General features: G+C 40.8%; 3 protein-coding genes across 3 annotated transcripts in view; 1 reads left to right on the forward strand and 2 right to left on the reverse strand.

Moving 5' to 3' along the window:
- Positions 1-1,329: 1,329 nt before the first annotated feature.
- On the reverse strand, positions 1,330-5,415 carry LOC5511475 (protease-associated domain-containing protein 1). The gene is made up of 5 exons (XM_001631839.3): positions 5,281-5,415; positions 5,062-5,198; positions 3,331-3,440; positions 2,878-3,045; positions 1,330-2,407 (listed from the first exon to the last, which is right to left on the reverse strand). Exons 1-5 carry the CDS (start codon positions 5,339-5,341, stop codon positions 2,287-2,289), a joined length of 597 nt encoding a protein of 198 aa, XP_001631889.3. The 5' UTR covers positions 5,342-5,415; the 3' UTR covers positions 1,330-2,286.
- A 1,418-nt stretch (positions 5,416-6,833) lies between these two features.
- On the reverse strand, positions 6,834-12,663 carry LOC5511465 (DNA mismatch repair protein Mlh1). The gene is made up of 5 exons (XM_032380852.2): positions 11,531-12,663; positions 9,761-9,887; positions 9,342-9,487; positions 8,283-8,848; positions 6,834-7,942 (listed from the first exon to the last, which is right to left on the reverse strand). The coding sequence occupies exons 1-5, from the start codon at positions 12,621-12,623 to the stop codon at positions 7,325-7,327; spliced, it is 2,550 nt and encodes an 849-aa protein (XP_032236743.2). The 5' UTR covers positions 12,624-12,663; the 3' UTR covers positions 6,834-7,324.
- A 21-nt stretch (positions 12,664-12,684) lies between these two features.
- The window catches only part of LOC5511466 (elongator complex protein 4), a 59,495-nt gene continuing 58,166 nt past the window's right edge, over positions 12,685-14,013 (forward strand). Inside the window, exons 1-3 of the mRNA XM_048728520.1 lie at positions 12,685-12,842; positions 12,992-13,027; positions 13,248-13,369. Of these exons, the coding sequence (XP_048584477.1) occupies positions 12,716-12,842; positions 12,992-13,027; positions 13,248-13,369 (285 nt within the window). The 5' untranslated portion in view covers positions 12,685-12,715. The remainder of the gene's footprint in view (positions 12,843-12,991; positions 13,028-13,247; positions 13,370-14,013) is intronic.

The following is a 14,013-nucleotide window of genomic DNA, read 5'->3' on the forward strand; positions in this document are numbered from 1 at the left end:
CATTGTTAACTTCAAATTGACTTGGATGAAGCATAAATTATAGGGGCAGAATAAGATTTCATCAGAGGTACGCCAATGTCAGCAAATGCTCTGTTGACAAAAAAAAATGTTCTGACAATCTGTTTCATGTTTTGGTGGCGTTTTCTTTAACGATTTTTGAATCTACAGCGGCGAAGCCAGAATTTTTAACAGGTGGGGGCCCAAAAGGCCCTTTCAAGAAATTTTCTCCTTTGATTTAGACAATGTTCATACATTTTACATTTACTGTATTTTGGCTGCTAGAAAGGGATGGGGTAGGGCTTATCCCCTGATCTGGATGGTTAATCTAGCAGTGTTATGGCGTATAGGCCATATATATAGTAATGTGGAAATATACTCCCTTTTTACGATATTTAAGAGAAGGGAAATGTGGTTGTAATTGGCCAATTATTTACCCCACCTGGGTAAACTCAAAGGTCGGGTTTCATCATCGATACAGGTTTCTGTCAACGAAATTTGAAACTTATATCATTACCATTATCATGTAACTGGACCGGAATTACGAACAGGGCGGATAACGGTGCTTCACTTTATTGATTATTTTTACAAACTGCAAATCCATGTTTAAATTGTTTTATATAAAGCCTTTACAATGGCTTTCAAGCATATTATTATTACTTTTTAAATACATCGTCTTCTACCAATTTTGAAATATTTTGATGTAATCCATGTAAGATTATGAAAAACTCGCAAATGAAATTTGGCAATACTACATTCTTGTGTGGCTCAGTTGGCAATACAACAGCTGGCCACTTTCCAAATTACACAATGATAGGAAAATTCTGAAAAAAGTCAATTATTTGCTAGAGGAATGGTGATGCTGACCACCAGTATGGCAAAGTAAGCTGTTTAGGATATTTGTCAGGCCCATACCCAGGAGGGGTGCAGGGGGTGCGAACGCATCCCCCCTCCCCCGCACACACACACAAAACGGCCGAAAGTCCACTTTTCGTTCTCAATAAACGTGCTATTTGTAGACAAAATTAAAACTCATAAGCTAGATCACTCTGGTATGTAGCCAAATCCGAAAATAAACGTCCCGTGGAGATACTGCAAAGGCATAAAAAAACCTTTTTTGTTCTTTAATAGGTGGTTAGATTTTTATCCCCCCTCCCCCCCAGAGAAATAAAGTCCACTTTTTCGGATTTCGCACCCTCCCTAAGAAAAATCCTGGGTACGGGCCTGGTTGTGTAGGCCATGAATTAAAAACCATGAATACGGTTGGACATGTGATCCTCTTTAAACAAAGAGTCATTGTATAGTATTGCATCTTGTGCCCTGTATGTAACATTTTCTGTTAATCAGTATTTTATTGTAACAGGCAGTATGATCAAAACGTGACAACTGTTTTTACTTGTGGAACACAATGGTCCAGTGGATACCAAGAGGTGTTGATTCATATTTCCAGGAAGACCAGGATGGCTGGTAAAACCTGCGATTCCTATATGCCTAATTACCAGTAAGACCAGGATGGCTGTTAATACCTGCGATTCCTATATGCCTTATTACCAGTAAGACCAGGGCGGCTGGTAAAACCTGCGATTCCTATATGCCTTATTACCAGTAAGACCAGGGCGGCTGGTAAAACCTGCGATTCCTATATGCCTTATTACCAGTAAGACCAGGGCGGCTGGTAAAACCTGCGATTCCTATATGCCTTATTACCAGTAAGACCAGGATGGCTGTTAATACCTGCGATTCCTATATGCCTTATTACCAGTAAGACCAGTGCAATGTTTTCTTCTTGAGTAATAAATAATATCAATATCTGCTTTTCCATACCACCAGTAAGACCAGGATGGCTGGTAAAACCTGCGATTCCTATATGCCTAATTACCAGTAAGACCAGGATGGCTGGTAATACCTGCGACTCCTATATGCCTTATTACCAGTAAGACCAGGATGGCTGGTAATACCTGTGGCTGCTTTATGCCTTAATACAAGGAGCAATGTTTTTCTTCTTCTTGAGTAACAGATGGTAATATCAATAACTGCTGGTCCATACCAGCAGTATGACCAGGGCGGCTGGTAATAAATGTGACCGTTGATGTTTAACCAGCATGATGAGGGTGGCTGGTAATAACTGTGACCATTGATATTCTTACCAGTATGACCAGGGGGACTAGTAATACCTGTGACCGTTGTTGTTTTTACCAGTATGACCAGGGCAGCTGGTAATAAATGTGACCGTTGATGTTTTACCAGCACTATGAGGGCAGCTGGTAATAAATGTGATCGTTGATGTTTTTACCAGTATGACCAGGGTGGTTGTTTGGTATAAAGGTGTGGACTTGTTGTAACGTTGACTGGTATAGAAATGATGGCTGCAGTCTCATGTGACTCTCTTAGAGCCTTTCTAATATAATACCTGCAAGACAAAAACATAGTTATCATAATAATAAGTCGTAATTGGACCTAATACCATTCTTTTTCACTTTAAATCCCATAGACATTTATAATATTGAGTATTTTAAAGCCTTACCCCCCTAAATTTTGTAGATTAAAGACCAGGGCCGGGTTCCTAGAAAGCAGGTTAACGCTAACCCAGAGATAAAAGCCCTTTGTATCCAATCAAAAGTCGAGATAGCCGTATTTTCCTGGGTTAGTGCTAATCTGCTTTCTAGGAACCGGCCCCAGGGATTCAAGAATTTCTATGGTAATTAACAGGGATAAGACTTGCTCTGAAAATTGTTAACTCGGGCAATTCCTGGAAAAAGAAAAACTGCTTTTTAGCCAGTACTACATTTTGCCTCACTCTTATAAGTGTAGCGCCTGACAGATTACATTCACAGAGAATCAAAATGATTTGCAAATGAGCAAACTGATAAAACTGCTCACCCATCAGATCCAAGAATAAACCCTGCAGGAATGTGAACATCTCTCCCTGTTCCATCTTGTACCATGTCAAGCATGGTGTTCACATTATCAGCAGCATTGTCAGCTATTAGCACGGCCACTGCACCAAACTGCTCCACCATCTTACTCTTGGATACAAAAGAGCAGCCACTATAGAATAAAAAATATTTGATAAAGTCAGACACTTTCAATATGGGGGAGTGAATATTAACTAAATAAAACTATAAGCAAAATTTTCAAATCTGCCAGTGTTCACTGGCATTTTCTGCATAGAGCATTGTCTGAGCATCTATGCTTGTTTCATATATCTTGCCTCTGCAAAATGTCAGCAGAGGGTTGCCTGGCTATGATCTACATAGTTACATTATTGTCATCAATGTACACAGTAGGATTGAGGTATTAACAAGAATAAATCTTCTACAGATGGGATCTCACCCTCTCTCAACAAGTGCAATGGCTCCCTGTATCATCCTGCTATTGCTTGGTTCTTGACACCCATTAGGAGGTTCTACTGCTACTAAGCGAATGCTATCAAAATGTAAATCCTGCAATTATAAAAACAAATTAGTTAGTAACAAACAACAAAAATACAACCTATAGCCTACGATAATTTTAATGAAAAACCAACTTCATTGCAACCATATAACAATAACTTCTATCGCAATGTAAAGAAACCTCTCACTCACTCACTATCCATTCACATCATATTTCCACTTCACTCCACTTTATCTAATCCGCAACCTGTTTATACAAATATATTAGTGCGAAGCACATGTTCACATCTAAAGCCTAGTTTGGAAGGCCTCTGGGCAAGTATGACGTTGCATGGAGATGCACACAGTTCTTGACAAAGCTAGAAAAATGGGTTGAAGCTTTCCCATGGGAGGGTGTAATATTTAGAATTAGCCAGTGCCTTGCCCATCCAGCTTTAGTGTTGTCAGTTATCTTGAAATACACTTGTTATTATGGCACATGCTTGTCAAAAAATTACCAAAAGGATGAGAACTTACAACCCCCTAAAATTGAGTACTATCTCACAAATTATATATTCCTCATGGATTGGGTATCTTAAAAGCAGTTACTGGCATGCTCCAAGTGTACCATACAAATCATTTGCAAAAGTTTATGAGCCAGGGAGTGTGCATCCTTGGAAACCCAGGGTTTTTTTCTCATACGTTTCAATCGTGATGTAAAACATTAGAGGGAAATGCCCCTGGGTTTCCGAGGATGGTGAGTACATCCGCCTAATGCACTAGTCAATTAAAGCCCCCACCCCCATGGTCCCGGGGAAGGGTGGGGCATTAGACTTTGACCCTGTACAAAACAGAGAAAAGCCCCAACCACCTTGGGACAAAACTGCAATCTAATGCCCCTATCCCTCCGAATGCAAACTATAGGCAACTAACAGACAACAAGTCCTCTGAAATAAGCCTTTATATTTTAAAGCCAGTTCACTTCAGCATTTACATATGTACTAATAGCTATAAAGAAAACAGTTACCATCTGGCATTAGTTATCATTCATATTCATTTTTGCACCTTTCGCCATGCAGCTTGCCACATGCTAATACATTGAATTGCTTGCTACAGAAACGAAGGAGTCTCAAACCAGAAACTGACATGACTTTTGCAAAGTACATTTTGTGATGTTATTCATTTGTCCCCAAGCCCCCATGGTGGGGACAAGTCTTGACAGTAAAAAACTGTTTATTCCCCCACCCCCTCAGGGAAGATTCTTGTTCAAAAGTGCTCTGAACCCCCACGTTAACCCCACACTTCCCTGGGACCATAGGGGTGGGGGTTTCAAATGACTAATGCATGAGAACACATCAGGATAGTTAGTAAAAAAACATGATTTGGCTGTATTTTTTTAGAAACGGGAAATGGGGGGATCATGATCTTTTGCATAGAAATACCCATGAAACATGACTTCCTTTTCTACAAAATAAATCAAATAACGTATTTAAGAAATAGAACATTGTTGGCAAATCCCTCACCCTAACCCAAAGAATTTTGAAAACAAGTTTCTGTATTGATCTGTTGCAATCAGTTTTTGTGATGATTCATCGTTAAAGACAACGTGACCAGAGTTGTGCATGATATATATAACAATTTCAATATAATAAATATAATAATAATATAATAAATTACTAGCTACGGCACTTACGAATATCGAGCCAAAGTCCTTTGCAGGGCGTAATTTGTAGACATACTTTAAACTTTCTGGTTTTAAAACTTCAAAATAAACGAGATCACTAGAGTCGAATAACATTACGTCTGCTGTGGAAAATATCGAGCTCTGTCCTGAAATGAGATACAATCAGCGCAAGTTTAAGTCCAATACGAGCAAGAAGGAGTTGATATTATCATTATTAATTCTTAATACCATTGCATAATCTCGATATGAAGCACACCAAATAAGACAGGATAAAAAACTTTTCGTCCATTATTGTCGGAAGTGCCTGCACCAAAACGGGACGCAATTTTCCACCGGCGTAGAGGAAGGGTGAGTCTGCAGGAAGTCAGCGGTTAATGTATATGTTCGGAACCGATCGGTCGACTCGTCGTCGGAAATCCTGACTGATAAAGGTAATTTCAAGATGGCGCTGAAATCGCGAGGAATCTACAGGACTAGTTTTACAACAAAATTACGCTCTTCATTTTCTCTGCATTTTAGTGGTAAAATCCATGACAACACTCATTTCCAACGGGGATGGGGGGGGGGGGGGGGGGGGGGGTGGGGATTAGCCGAGGGGAACTGCAAGTAACTCCGGGGGGGAGGGGGGGGGGGTGAATAACACATTGTTCTCTCTCTTCATCGGACGGGGATCATCGTCGTATCTTTTAGGGTGTAAATTTGGAGCCTTGGGTACGTGGGTATCTTTTAGAGGGGTGAAAATGAGAATGCCCAGATTTTTTACCTCGGTATCTTTTAGGGTGCTATTATAGCAATCGCTCACCTAACTTGTAGCTCATGAAAGAACGTTAACACGTGTCAATCGGTGTTTTTAGATCACTAACCAGCGAAAACATCACACAACCCACGGGACGATAATTGATAGCGGGCTTAACAATGATCTCTTTGTTTTGTCTGAGGTATCCAGGGGGTAAATTCATGCCTAACCACGCCCATATACGTATAATATCGGAGGTCCCCCTCTCCCCACCCACCCCGGGACAGGCATGTTCTGTCCAGCCGTGCGCACTTCACGGCATCCTGTTACAGGTTGTAACAAAGAAATACTCGCGAGGATTAGCTGCTTAGATAAAATTTAATAATAAATATACACTAACACTATAAATGGAATACTGCTTCCAAAATAGAATAAAAAATAAAAGGAACTTTAACATCATAGAAATGCCGATTTTTGTGCTGCGTGGTAGTTCTGGAATCTTTCGCAATGGTTATATGACCCAACTATTATTGTAAGGAGAGTTGACCATGGAAATTACAGCTAAAAGAAAAAGCCCTTCTAAATTTACCAAGGAAGTGTTAACCCGTGCTCCTCCCATTATAAACGGGTTCTTAAATGCTCGAGTCGTTTACATAATAAATAGCGATGACAATACCCACATTATAATGTTGCATTCTATTTTTATACCGGACGTTAATGCCTAATACACCGGAAGTCAATGTATCACACCGCTGAAAGCCGGGGAGTCAGTCGGGATTTCCGACTACGTACCGGTGATCGGTTCCGTAAAACCGCTGATTTCCCGCAGACTCACCCTTCCTCTACGCCGGTGAAAAATTGCTTCCCGCACCAAAACAGCGGGACAAACGAGTCTCTTCGCTTGCAAAGAGTCATGGGTAAACAAACTATTTCCGGTGCCGTGTTCTTTAAACACAGGTAGCCCACGATATGAATTGAAACAACGTCTACTATCCCGCAAAAATATACTTCTCAGTTGAAATTGCATAATGATCTAAGCATCAAGGACACTGTTAACATTTATTGTAATAATCAGAAATCCAGTTTGTTCTTCTACATGAAATGTATTAAAAAAGGCCCATGATATTACACCATGTGACACACACTCTGTTAATTAAAATACCAGTGATACTATCTTTAATAAATCTGCAGCTGTAGCCCCCCAGAAATTCTAGTTATGTGTCTGTCTGCTGTCTGTGATGAGTGCCTGGTGATATTGTAACATTCGAGTTGAGAGCTTGAGCCATCCTATGGAGTACGGACCATATGGTTAGTCAGTTTATTCCTATTCTATCCTGTACGTCAAATTTATGACAACCATTGCACTGCTTCACAAAGTTGTATGGTGTTGCTCTCTCTGCTGTCAATGCTTGGTATATATTGTAACATTTCTTGAACCCACAGTGCTGTAAGACAACTGAAAAACACTAAATGTAAAATTCCACCTAAATATCTTGGCTTAAAAAAATGAACGCTTTATTCATTGGGGTATCATCCCTAACATCTTTCAAACACTTTGTACAGCTCTGTTAGACTGGCAATCTGCAACAGTGTCCCATCCTCAGCAAAGCGAGTGGGAGGTACAAGGCCTGACCGGAAGGCAGGGAACAACACATGCTCCACAGACCACTTCCATGGCACATCGGGGCTAGTCCCAGGCCCTTTCCTGCCAGTACCAGGACCATCGGGGCTAGTCCCAGGCCCTTTCCTGCCAGAACCAGGACCATCTGGGCTAGTCCCAGGCCCTTTCCTGGCATTACCAGGACCATCTGGGCTAGTCCCAGGCCCTTTCCTGGCATTACCAGGACCATCTGGGCTAGTCCCAGGCCCTTTCCTGGCATTACCAGGACCATCTGGGCTAGTCCCAGGCCCTTTCCTGCCATTACCAGGCCCATGTGAGTTAGTTGCAGGCCCATCAATGCCACTTCCAGGCACATCTGTGCCAGGGTCATCAACACTTATTTTACACTCATCAGAAGCACTCTTGCAGTCCGAGGAAGATGCTTCATTTTGATCTAAATCGTCGTCAGGGTTTACATCTGGCTTGAATGAGAAGAATCTGCTGCATTCTTTGGCAAAAGTGTCGAAACACTCTAGTTCTGAGTCCCACTCCACCTACAAAAATAAAGAAATATCTCCAGGGAATGAGCAGTGAACAAACATAAAACAGAATCAGAAAATGTGAAAAATTAAAAAAAAAAAAAATTAAAATTAAATAAAAAATAATAATAAAATGTTTAATACAGGACGCAGGATATTGCACTGATTGTTTTTCTGTACAATGAGATTTGTGTTTTGTGCAACAATTGTTGCACAACAGATGAAGCAAAAATAAATTAAGCAAAAAATGTCTTACAATAAAGATCATATCTGCATCAGAGAGTTAGGGAATCTCAATAATTTTTTGAAAAAATTGGGAATGAAAAGAGGGAAGAAAATAAATAGTAATAAGTACCTCAGTTGCAAGTCTAAGAACAAACATGGGCAGTCCATTGAGATTTGGCACGTATTCCTCCAGCAGGAGTGGTAAAGACAATAAATTCCCTTCCCCATCAATCTCAAGAGAAAAATAATCAAGAAGCATTTCAGCTTTCTGCATCAGGAAATCCTTTATGTATTGAGCAAGATCTTCCTTTGCTCCGTCTGCTGGGGTCCATCCACTCTCGGGGCTCTCCAGAGCAAGCAGTGCGAGCTCATACAACGGAGCAGACTCAGAAAGCCTTAGAAACCCAAAGTCCCCAAACTGGAACATTATTATTTGATAGAATAACTCCCTGGACAGGCTGTGAATATTTGCCAGGTAGAGTTTTGTATTGTGCTGGACAAGCGCTTGTGAGGGTGTCACACAGCCAACAAATTTGTGTTCCTCAAACAAGTCCTTCAGACCCCTGTGTTCTGCTTTGTCAATCTTCTCGCGTAGTTTCTGGACACTGATCAGTTGGACTTCCCTTCGTGGGAATTGGTTTAATTTTTGCCTTTTGAAGCCATTAGACTCTTCAACTAGCTTTGCTCTCTTGTTTTCTGTAAAAGAAATCAGTTTTGATATCATTGCCCTGAAATTGATATATTTTCTTTATAAATTTTCATTATGAAATTTTCATCATTTATGAGTTTGAAGTACAGAAGATAAATAGAATCCCAGGATTCCGAGGTAAACTCATGACTGTGTGATTCCACTTGCTTTCACACAATGAAGAATCATTTTCAATCAAACCAAACAAGCATGCACAATTCATTCAATAAGCTTGGCCCAAATACCCATCCAAGCATCTTGCCCCAAATACCCATCCAAGCATCTTGCCCCCAAATACCCATCCAAGCAGATTGCATCAAATACCCATCCAAGCATCTTGCCCCAAAAACCCATCCAAATAGCTTGCCCCAAATACCCATCTAAGCATCTTGCCTAAAATAACCATCTAAGCATCTTGCCCCAAATACCCATCCAAGCAGCTTGCCTCAAATACCCATCTGATGTGTTTTCCTGTACACTCCCAGGAAGGTAGAGTTATACCTGAAATGGATGGTTCAACAGAGTTAGGTTTCCTGTATTGAGCCTGGAATGTTTCTTTGTCAATGACTTTTGGATCTGTTCCACTGCCTTCATTACTCCTTTTGTTTGTAGGAGAAATGGATGGAGCATCATCCCCTGATGAGTTCCTATAATATAGGCATTCATTTTAGTGGTAAGAATTCTTTCCTAGACTTTTTTTTCCTGATGCAGACAGATTCCTAATGAGCAACGGCCTTGGAAATTTCAAGGAGGTTCTCTGGCTAAAATAAAACTATTTTCCCCTATAGAAACAAAAAGGGCACACATTTTAAGTGCTTTCAAGTCATAATAATAATTTTATAGGCAAGAGCTCATTACAATCTGGGTAACTGCTTACAAGCATCAAAATCAAACTATTTAGTTCAATGTATCCCAATCACCTGTTTGCTACTGATTTTCCATCTGGTTTGATGAAAGCATGGAGAGTCTGCTCACGGCTATCTGTGCGTACCATCTGATGAGCATACCCATTTGCTGAAGAACTCTTTCCTGCAACATCTGCTGACTCTTCAACCATAGAGAGAAGATATCAATTTTTGCAACTGAGAGTTAATTGCATGTATTTAGCATAAATAAGCAACCATACTCAATAATTTTTTTTTTATAATTGTCTTTAAAGCAGATCCAAAACGGTTTTTAGAACCAAATCTCCAACAAAATCCCATGCTATTTATTTGATTTGTGTTTCCAGAATGACAGATAATAATTTTAAGCTTAAGCAACTCCAGGTAAAAGTGCTTAAGTGTAATAGGTGTACGAAGTGTAAAAGGTGCATGAAGTGTATTCAATGTGTAAATGGTGTGTGGTGTTAAAGAATGCGTTGAATAAGGTATTAAACGTGTTGAAAATGTAATACAGTAGCTGTACAAGGTTTAATAGGTGCACAAGGTGTAATATGTGTGCAAGGTGTAATAAGTGTGAAATTTGTAATAAGGTGTAATATGTGTGCGAGGAGTGATAGTAATGCAAGGTGTTATAGTTGTGCAGAGTGTAATAGTGCACGAGGTGTAATAAGTGCACAAGGTCTAATAGGGCTTGAGGCGTAATAAATGCACAAGGTGTAAAAGGGGTTTGAGGTGTAATAAATGCACGAGGTGTAATAGGTGCACAAGGTGTAATAATGCATGAGGTGTAATAAGTGCACAAGGTGTGATAGTGCACGAGGTGTAATAGGTGACCAACGTGTAATGGGTGCACAAGGTGTAATAGTGCATGAGGTGTAATAGGTGACCAACGTGTAATGGGTGCACAAGGTGTAATAATGCATGAGGTGTAATAAGTGCACAAGGTGTAATAGTGCACAAGGTGTAATAGTGCATGAGGTGTAATAGGTGACCAACGTGTAATGGGTGCACAAAGTGTAGCAGGTGCACAAGTCTAATAATTGCACGAGGTGTAAAAAGTGCACAAGGTGTAATATTGCACAATGTGTAATAAATGCACAAGGTGTAAAAGGGGCTTGAGGTGTAATAGGTGCACAAGGTGTAATGGGTGCGAGAGGTAAAATAGGTATGCAACATTTTAGAAATACAATATTATTTGCTTGCCTTCATTGAGTTTTGAAAAACCGAGCAATTTTTGTTTGGAAGAATTCAAGAGCAGACCAGCGGAGCGTGAGACTACAGGTCGAGGACTTCACCTCTGCTCTAGAATTCCCCAAACAAACACAGAGGATTTTAAAACTCAATGAAGGCAAAAAAAATTTATTTCTTTTATAAAATTATTTCTAATCCCATGCAAAAGACAATAAAAAAAAACTTCACAACAGCGCATGCTCATGGCATCATTCCAGTGCACGTCAGCGCGAACACAGAAAACAGTTTGAAAGACTGAAAAACTGGCTTCAAATTCCAAGCAATATTACTTCATGGTTTGGTGGTTCATCTATTTGGACTTATTTTGCAATTTCCTATTTACCTTGGACAAGTTTTTCTCCCAAAGAATACTATTTTTAGTGGTAAAAGGTAAATGTTTGTGGGGATTTACACTGTTGTTGGCTGATGATGCACAAACTCCCCTTACACGATTTTATGCTGCATCATAGCATGACCTTCATCATGTAATGGAAGTGACAAATCCCACCAATCAGAGCTATTAGCGCTAGCAATCAGTACTATCTGAATTATTTTTTAAAATGCAAAATAACTTACCAGAACTCTTGGTTCCAGCAACTCCAGGTAAAAGTGCTTGGGTGTAAAATGTGCGTGAGGTGTTGCAGCCCAAAAGCTTCATTTCCACACATTTCTGTACAGCTTCTACAATGGCATCCTCGTGAAGGAAGTGGACCTCGTGTTTGGTGGGATGGACATTAACATCAACATTACTTGGAGTAATCTGCAAGCTCATATAAACAAAGGGGTGAGTCCCCTTTGGCAGATAAGCCTCGTATACAGTCTCCAAAGACCTGCGGAGTGCCGTTGAGTCTACTAGCCGATGGTTGATAAAAAGCAAAAAGATCAATTTCTTCACCGAGTAGTTCGCATTTGTGATGCACCCCTTCATATGGAAACCAAGCCTGCTATTATCACAATCGATATCTACGAGTTCTCTTGCAACTGCTGTTCCATATATTGCTCGAATATTGTCATGCAAAGATGCAGTAGAAGTTGTTCGTACATCTGCAGTGCCTTCCCCTTGTTTTTTTAGGGTGAACGCAACTCCTGTGTTATGAATTGAATATTTACTAACAACATCAACCACTTTAGAATATTCTTCCCCGGGACTTTTCAGAGCCTTTCTTCTAGTTGCTACATTATAAAACAAATCCTCTACTGTTATCTGGGTGCCCTTATTTCCAGCACAAGGCTTTGGCTCAGCAGGTAGCCCTGGTCTTGGGGAAACTAGTTTGCCATCCGAATAGCTCGCTTTGTAGGCGCAGCTTGAATGAGCTGTTTTGGTGGTGATTGTAACATGAGCGACATGACTTATACTCGCTAACGCCTCCCCACGGAAACCATAAGTAGAAATACTACTCAAGTCCTCGAACTTGGAGAGTTTACTGGTAGTAAAGCGTTCGCAAACTATGTGCATATCTTCCTTGCGGATCCCACAGCCATTATCTTGGATTTGGAGTAATTTCAAACCGCCAGATTTCACTGTTACCGTAATTGATGTAGACTTAGCATCAAGGCAGTTCTCTATCATCTCTTTAAGTGCATTTGCAGGTCGCTGGATAACCTCACCAGCAGCTATTCGATTTACAACGGTTTCATCAAGTTTTCTGATAGAAGGTACGTCCGCCATTTTGAAAGACTTCCCGCGCAAAATGTCAACCACAGGAGACCCACAATAAACTATACAGCCAGGTCACCACAGGCAGTCCAGAATTATCCAAGATGGCGACGAGTTTTAAGAAAAAATCGAGCAGAGGACGCGTGTTGCAAATCCCGGGCACAAGACCGTCCATACACAATAACCAGCTGTTAGTGTCAACGGGGATTCCATCTTTAGATAGTGTCATAGGTATGTTTGTGCTTAGGGTTAGAAAATCGCGTCAAGATATCCATAACATCTCGTACCAATTTTTTTAATTTCAAGGGTTCCTGTCTGTTTTAGATTGTGCTCATGGTGATAACTGTGCCCTTGGTAATAACTTATCACGTCTTTCTCAGGTGGTGGTATTGCAGTAGGGACAGTCTTGTTAGTAGGTAAGTGCTTAGAAGGTCTGGCATAACGTGTATGTAGATTTCTATTAATTCTCTCATATTTAAACCCCCGAGTCTTTGGACTATCTATGTTTATAAAATTAGGAAAAACGGTTATCAAAGTCAAGTGGTAAGAGCCACTAGTGTAACTAGTGGCGATATATAGTTGTCCTTCCTCCCCCAAGTCATAGAAGATTTACTGCTGTGCTGATTAAATCTACAGAAGAAGACATTTATGGTTCATATGCTAGACAGCTGCTAAAGTATTTCCTGGCCGAGGGCGTTGTATCTGGCCATTCTCTTTTCTTGGCATCAGCGGAGTTGGAACCTTCTGCCATACTCAAGGTTAGTTCCGCAATAGTGTACCCAAGGGGATTAAAATCCTATGCCATTCTATTGGTTTTGTAATCTTTGTTGTTTTAATCTTTGTTTATCGAGGTTGGTGGTGTCCCCAGGGGAATCCACAGAGTTCTTTACCATACTCAAGACTTGTTCCCCAGTGGTGTACCCAGGGGGATCCATAGAGTCCTTTACCATACCCAAGACTTGTTCCCCAGTGGTGTACCCAGGGGGATCCATAGAGTCCTTTACCATACCCAAGACTTGTTCCCCAGTGGTGTACCCAGGGGGATCCATAGAGTCCTTTACCATACTCAAGACTTGTTCCCCAGTGGTGTACCCAGGGGGATCCATAGAGTCCTTTACCATACTCAAGACTTGTTCCCCAGTGGTGTACCCAGGGGGATCCGTATAGTCCTTTACCATACTCAAGACTTGTTCCCCAGTGGTGTACCTAGGGGGATCCATAGAGTCCTTTACCATACTCAAGACTTGTTCCCCAGTGGTGTACCCAGGGGGATCCATAGAGTCCTTTACCATACTCAAGACTTGTTCCCCAGTGGTGTACCCAGGGGGATCCACAGAGCCCTTTACCATACCCAAGACTTGTTCCCCAGTGGTGTACCCAGGGGGATCCATAGAGTCCTTTA

Source organism: Nematostella vectensis, chromosome 6, assembly GCF_932526225.1.
Source record: "Nematostella vectensis chromosome 6, jaNemVect1.1, whole genome shotgun sequence".
NCBI lineage: Eukaryota > Metazoa > Cnidaria > Anthozoa > Actiniaria > Edwardsiidae > Nematostella > Nematostella vectensis.